Source organism: Alosa alosa, chromosome 14, assembly GCF_017589495.1.
Source record: "Alosa alosa isolate M-15738 ecotype Scorff River chromosome 14, AALO_Geno_1.1, whole genome shotgun sequence".
In the NCBI taxonomy this organism is placed as follows: domain Eukaryota; kingdom Metazoa; phylum Chordata; class Actinopteri; order Clupeiformes; family Clupeidae; genus Alosa; species Alosa alosa.
This window is the reverse complement of record NC_063202.1, coordinates 17,569,585-17,577,019: the sequence shown is the minus strand read 5'-3', so window position 1 is coordinate 17,577,019 and position 7,435 is coordinate 17,569,585. Positions and strand designations below refer to the sequence as shown.

At 40.5% G+C, this 7,435-nt stretch overlaps 2 protein-coding genes across 2 annotated transcripts; both read right to left on the bottom strand.

The window, feature by feature from the left end:
- Window positions 1–754: 754 nt before the first annotated feature.
- On the bottom strand, window positions 755–3,884 carry LOC125307585 (UDP-glucuronosyltransferase 1-2-like). Its single transcript, XM_048263636.1, has 2 exons — window positions 3,798–3,884; window positions 755–2,365 (listed from the first exon to the last, which is right to left on the bottom strand). Exon 2 carries the CDS (start codon window positions 2,359–2,361, stop codon window positions 757–759), a length of 1,605 nt encoding a protein of 534 aa, XP_048119593.1. The 5' UTR covers window positions 2,362–2,365; window positions 3,798–3,884; the 3' UTR covers window positions 755–756.
- A 1,856-nt stretch (window positions 3,885–5,740) lies between these two features.
- LOC125307188 (UDP-glucuronosyltransferase 2B31-like) lies at window positions 5,741–7,227 on the bottom strand. Its single transcript, XM_048263029.1, is given in 2 exon segments — window positions 5,741–6,819; window positions 6,822–7,227. Coding segments are annotated over 2 exon segments (1,470 nt in total). The 5' UTR covers window positions 7,213–7,227.
- Window positions 7,228–7,435: the final 208 nt, after the last annotated feature.

The window sequence follows — 7,435 nt, the reverse complement described above, 5'->3', positions numbered from 1 at the left end:
GACACAAGTTACTCTCCTAAAGTATATATACAGCTCTGCAATTAAGAGACCACTGCACATTTTCTGATGTTATCCTATTTCTGAGTGCTACTTATATTTATAATGAGTATACTATGTGGTATATATAAGATTGTAGTGTTACAATACAATAGTCAATCACAAAGAAAATAGGTAGGCTTCCTGCATGACCCATTCTGAATGAATTGTCTCTGATATAATAAATACAACACATTGAGTTTGGCAAGAAATTGGTAATACTTTCACACAAGTGATGGCACCCCTGACCCAAATTATAGCAAAATGACAGCAATCGGTGTTGAATGCAATACATTTTTTTAAAAAATGCAATTAAGTACAATTTAAGAGCTAATAATTAAATAGAGTCATTGTTTTTGGTAATCCATACTGGAACTTAGCAAAGCAATTCCTACCCCTGACCTGGAGATGTACAGGTACCACTACAGCAGGAGTGCACCTGCTGTTCACCTCAACCACACCGTTTCTTTTGATGTAATTTTGATGTAATGTAACTTTTTAAGATCTTTTTCAATCATTTTTGTTGCAGAGACAAATGTATTCAGTTGCATCATCAGTACATAGGTACTGATATTTTTAGATGGAAAATGTTTCAATTCATGAGTACACAGTATATATTCATATAGTACAGTACTTCTTTGAATTACTGACAAACAACATTATTTACAGTTGCACCAGTTACACATGTATCATATCTCATTTTGAGGCTTAGCCAGGAAATCATTCATGTTTTATTTTCTTCATTCCTAACAGTTTAAAGCATGTATATCTGATTACAACAAAGGAAATCACAACAACAGAGATAACCGCAGCCAGTAAGAATACAACCACATCCACAGAGTGGTAGGAGTACCAAGGCATCTTGTAGGACTCTGTGCGCAGGTGAGCAGCACCTTTGTTCCTGATAACAAACTCAATCCAGAAGAGGGCTCGGTCCAGGGGCTGCATTGGCTGGTCTCTGTGCAGCCTGGAGAGCCTCTGCATGTTCTCCCTGTAGGATGGCTCATGGAGCACCTCCTGCAAAGCCTGGAGGAACGTGTCTTTATTTGTGGTGGCAATGCTGAGCATCTTAGCTCCTCCTCTCTCTTTCAGTCGCAACAGATTGTCATACTGGTCAAAAAACAGAGGTATGCCCACAACTGGAACACCATGATACAAGGCCTCTTGAACTCCATTTGTTCCTCCATGGGCTACAAAGGCTCTGATTTTAGGGTGACCTAGTAGGTCTTTTTGGGGCATCCACTCCACTAGGAGGGTGTTGTTACCCAGGGTGGATGGTCTCTCTCCAGTGTACCTCCAAATAACTTTCTGGGGGAGCTCAGCAAAAGCTGCTGCTATATCTTCAGTAATGTCACTTGGAACTTCACTTACAAATGTCCCTAAAGACATGATGATGACTCCATGTTCTCCAGAGCTCTGGACAAAGTCCTCCAGGTCTTCAGGAAGGGGCTTTGCTGGCTTACACTGGAACCCACCCATGTAAACAACATTGGGCATAGTGGGGCGTGGGAACTCAAACACAAAATCGACCCGCATCAGCCAAATATCTGCTGACTGCTGCAGCTCAAAGAAATCCACCTTTGGTGTCAAATACTTATCACACACAGCTTGGTACCGTGGTTTAAGAATCATGTTGTTCTGTGCCATTAACAGCAAATAGAATAGCATGTTCTTAACCCTCTCTGAGAAAGTCATCTTGTCTGAGAGCCCTGATCCTGTCAGTGGTATGTAGGATAACGGTGAAGGTGCTAACGTAAGATGTCCTTCCCCTGTGGTGATCCATCTGACATTGTAGACTAAGGGTAGCTGAAGGTAGTGAGCCAGCATTATACCACTTCCCCAGGCAGGGTCTGTGAGCACCAGATCAAACTGGCTCTCATTCAGGCTCTGCATCAGGGCTTTGTCTTCGAACATGGTGGTCGCCATTAAACACACATGATCAACAGATTTGGGGATGAAATACATTGCCTCCAGCTGCAGACTAAAGAAATTCAAAGCTGAGCTTTTACCCCTCTCTATGTCAAACAGTTTTTGCAGGATTGGCTTTATAAATTCCTCATCAAAGCCTTCAGTGACAGATACCGTGATTGAGTCGTAGTAGGTTGAGTCCTCTTTGATGTACCAGCTCTTGGTTGTCCGTACCACAGTGATGGAATGTCCACGGTCGTGTAGAGCCCTTATCAGAATGTCCATGTTTACCCAGTGGCTTCCTTCCAGCGGAACCACCAGTATCTTCCCGCCATGGCACCCGGGACCCGACAGGTAGAGGATTGTCATAGTGAGTAAGAGAGATGAAAGGAGACCGTGGTGGAAATGTGCAAACATATTTCTATGAGGAAAAATAAGATGAAAAAATGTATATTTAGGTTAGTATGTGTAAATCAAGTCAAGTCACTTCATTTACATGCATTTATACATACATCGGAAAACAACAGGAGTTGTACATTCCGTCCCCTTAGAATTACAGTATAAGGTTCTGACATTTTGACAGGTTCTGACATCTGACATTTTTGTCAAAACTGAGTTATTGACATAATTCTTATTGACACTTTAAGAATGTGAGGTGAGGTGTTTCTTGTAGTTGTATGCATTTTTGGACACTGGTAAGACTAAATGAACACTAAAAGCCTAGTAAAAATCAAATCAAGTCAACTTTGTTTATATAAAGCATTTCATACACAGAGGTCATTTAAAAAATTAAGATTGATATGAGTTAAACATCCTGTGTTAGCAGCACATCCTGCTAAATCGAATATCATGCTTGCAAACTGCATGAAAGAAAAGCAAGTCTGATATGATGATACAGTTTCCAGTTGCTTTGGCACATTTCTCAGATCAGCATGGTAATTCTCAAAACTTTTTGTTCAAACTCCATATCATCTTATCAGTTGTGCACATCATTGAAGCCATTCTCCCCATTTTGAACAAATAGCAATGCTTTAGTACACCCATGATGCAACTGATTTTGTACAAATATCTGCTGTGTTTTTAATTTTCAATGGCTAATGTCATGTTGGTCAAAATGCACTATACTGGTTCCCAGCTGAATAGTCCTAAACAAATTGGCCTTTTTTCATTGCTTGTGTCATTACATGCACATGTGTTGAACTAGTCTAGCATATGTGACCTGACAGGAACGTCAGGATGTATAGAAAAATGTGCACAGCTCTGACCAAGGGATATTTTACTGTATATTGGTCATTTTTCCTTTGCATTTGTTTACTTTATACTGTCACAATGTCTGTCAAGAGAAAAAAAAACTTTGAAACATATCCACTGTCTTGCAATGAAGCCCATCCACACACAAAAATGTGTAACTTTGTAGTTTTGAAATAGAAAATAGTGTCACATTGACATTACAAAACAGCTTGACTATCTTGACATACACAATGGCATCATGACTTGTCATTTTGATTGTACTGACTGTTTCATTGGGATAAATATTTGCTTTTGAGGCACAAACTAAGCATTCTGAGCAAGACATGCTTTTGCAGCTTATAACATATGTGGTGCAGTTGGCACTAATTGTTTTGAGAAATTCATTGCAGAGCTTAGAGCCTGAACAGTGCAAACCCTGGACTATGCTCTCAGGGTATATTCATGCTGTTGTTGTGTACTTTGCATTTGCACCCCATGGCTTCCATTTTATCCCAAAAACGTTTCAGAAAATTCAGACCGTCATATATTAATTCATTCCAAGGCCCAAAAGGTTAGTGTTGAACCAAATAATAGATCAAGAAATATATTGACATACAACTCACCCAGGTTAAGTGACCAAATAGGCTGAAATGTTCTTCTGTTGTAAAGAAATACAAATAGATGTGATTCCATGCATGCCAGCTTCCTGAGAGGCACTTTAGGTGTGATTGTATACTGCTCCTCAGCCTGTAGAGTTCAAAGTGCAGAGTAAGATAGCCATGGTATGTTGTCCCCTGAATAACTGTAACAGATCGCTTGTGTTATAAAACCCTGACAAGAGCCTGCGATTTCCGTGTTTTGAACATGGAGATGATGGTTGTACTGTGGTTGAAAAAGTTGAACTTTACGATTGGGTGAGAGGGCAGAGAGTATTACATTTTGTACTTTGTACATTTGAAGACCGCATCAACCATCTGAATCCGCAAGTTCAGCGAAGTTTATTCAGGTTCACTCAAGTTCAATCTCTGTTGTTTTGTATGCTAAAGGTAATCCTCATATTGTGTATTACATATTTTAAATCTGGTAAAAAGGGTACATTTGACCCAGTCTCATGTCAGAACTTTTCGGTAGAAAACATTTAGAATGGGCTACGGTAATTTATTTTTGACCATTAAGATGACTGTTATGTCGTGGTTGAAAAAGTTGAACTGCATGACTGGGTGAGAGGGCAGAAAGAATATTACATTTTGCCCTGAATGTCATGACCAGGAGTTACACATCAAGTTAAGTGAAGTTTGTTCAGGTCCACTCAAGTTCAATATGCCCACATGACTCATTCTCAAGTTACATTTAGAATACAGCAAATTATACAGATCTCAGTAGTTGTGTTATATTGGTATTTTTTGAGGACAATATTGCTGTGCCCCAAGGCAGTTTTTTTATAGTGGTAAATGTATTAGATTTCTCTTTTTTGATGAATGAAGCAACTATTGACATACAGACTTCTGTCTGTGTAGGTCCTTTGCAATACCACTAGAGAGCAGAGCTGGTTTATCTTTCAGGAAGTGTGGGGAACTTTGGATGCACAGGTAAATGCTTAGTCACAGTGAGCTGTTCTGAGCATGATCACAATGAAACAATTATATAATGTTTTATGTCCTTTACGTGGGGACTTTTACACATTTGCAGTACAGCAAACACCACTATGTGTGCATTATATCACGACTTCTAATATGTGGTTAGTGGCAGGATACAGGAAAACTGGACTTAAAGCAGCTCTAAAGATTTGCTCTCGGGGTCCCCCGACAGTTGAGAAGCGCAATAATAAACAACCTAAATATGCGATCTCCAATACAATATAGAGGGACTGAACCGGCAGCAGTCTGTAAAGAGAGATTACTGAATTTCTGTAGCATAGCAGCTGTTTTGGATTTCAATTTTGGAGTTGGGATACTATAACAGCAACTTCCTATGGCATTTTTTATAAGCAATAAGTTCGCCCTATTAAATGTGCCATCAAAATGATTTTGGAAACTTTATTTCAAGGTAAAAAACTCTTTAAGGGGCTTCAACTAACTTTCATAACACACAAAGCTGCTGTTGAAGTAAACATGTGCTGACTATTTACAGTTGATCCTACAGGTCATCCTTGGCCCTGTATATAACAATAACCATGTAAAAACACACTGATAATCTCTGTGGTGTGCTTGTGCACAGAAATAACAGTTCAATGCATTAATGACCCTTCAAAGCAAGACCTTTCCCATTCATTTTTGAAATAATTTAATGTCAGGCAGACCTCCCGTTGGTGTAAACTTCTGTTTGTGGCACATTTTATGTTTACTCTTGTAGAAATATTAATTATTAATACTGATAAATTTGTACCGTATCCGAACATTATCAGATAATGTGATTGATTATACGGATAAAGAATGTATCTCCACTTATGGTTGCTCATGTACAAAGCTAGTTCCCAATGCTTGTTGCATTTTCATATTAGGGCACTTTGTTCTCAAATAAAAAATAAAACAAATAAAAGATTATCAACATTTTCAATAGCATGATGTCACTCATGTTTAATTTTCCTTCTCAAACAAACCCTTCCGCAAAAGAAACTAATGCTGTAAAGCAAAATGTACATAAAGCTGAGCAATACAGCAACTAAAAACACCACAACATCCACTGAGTGGTAGGAGTACCAGGGCATCTTGTAGGACTCTGTGCGCAGGTGAGCAGCACCTTTGTTCCTGATAACAAACTCAATCCAGAAGAGGGCTCGGTCCAGGGGCTGCATTGGCTGGTCTCTGTGCAGTCTGGAGAGCCTCTGCATGTTCTCCCTGTAGGATGGCTCATGGAGCACCTCCTGCAAAGCCTGGAGGAACGTGTCTTTATTTGTGGTGGCAATGCTGAGCATCTTAGCTCCTCCTCTCTCTTTCAGTCGCAACAGATTGTCATACTGGTCAAAAAACAGAGGTATGCCCACAACTGGAACACCATGATACAAGGCCTCTTGAACTCCATTTGTTCCTCCGTGGGCTACAAAGGCTCTGATTTTAGGGTGACCTAGTAGGTCTTTTTGGGGCATCCACTCCACTAGGAGGGTGTTGTTACCCAGGGTAGATGGTCTCTCTCCAATATGCCTCCAGATGACTTTCTGAGGCAACTCCGCAAAAGCTGCTGCTATATCTTCTGCCAAGTCACTTGGAATCTCACTTACAAAAGTACCCAAAGACATGATTACAACTCCATGTTCTCCAGAGCTCTGTACAAAGTCCTCCAGGTCGTGAGGAAGCGGCTTTGCTGGCTTACACTGGAACCCACCCATGTAAACAGCATTGGGCATAGTGGGGCATGGAAACTCAAACACAAAATCTACCCGCATCAGCCAAATATCAGCTGCTAGCACAAGCTCATGAAAGTCTACTTTAGGTTCAAAATACTTATCACAGACTGCCTGGTATTGTGCTCGAATTGGGAACTTAAATTCAAACTGTACAAGGAGATGAAAAAGCATATTTTCCACCCTTTGTAAGAAGGTCATTTTATCAGACAGGCCTGATCCTGTAATTGGTATGTACGATACCGGTGAAGGTGCAAGAGCACAGTGCCCATCAGTGCCGGTAACCCACCGCACGTTGTAGACAAGGGCAGCTTAAGGTAGTGAGCCAGCAGAATGCCTTCACCAAATGAGGGGTCAGTGAGAACCAGGTCAAACTGACTCTCATTCAAACGCTGCATTAGGGCTCTGTCCTCAAACATCGAGGATATCATTTTACAGGTTAAATCATGGGCGTCATACATGGCCGAGAACATTAGTAGCTGAAGAGGAATAAAATTGATCATGGAACTCCTTCCCCTCTCAACCTCCATCAGTTGAAAAACAATTGGTTTGACAAATTCCTCATCAAACCCCTTCTCAACGGGCACTGTGACTGAGTCGTAGTAGGTCGAGTCTTCTTTGATGTACCAGCTCTTGGTCGTCCGTACTACAGTGATGGAATGTCCACGGTCGTGTAGAGCCCTTATCACAATGTCCATGTTCACCCAGTGGCTTCCCTCCACTGGTGCCACAAGTATCTTCCCTCCATGGCAACCAGAAGCAAACAAGAAGAGGAGAGGCAGAAGAAGAGGATGTGACAGAGAGCCTCTCACCATAAGGTCTGTCATTATGCTGAATTTAAATAAAAAAAAGTTAACAGTCATTATTTTTTTAATCCCGCATAAAGAATAAAGAAAAAAATATATAACTCTTCTCTCCGAC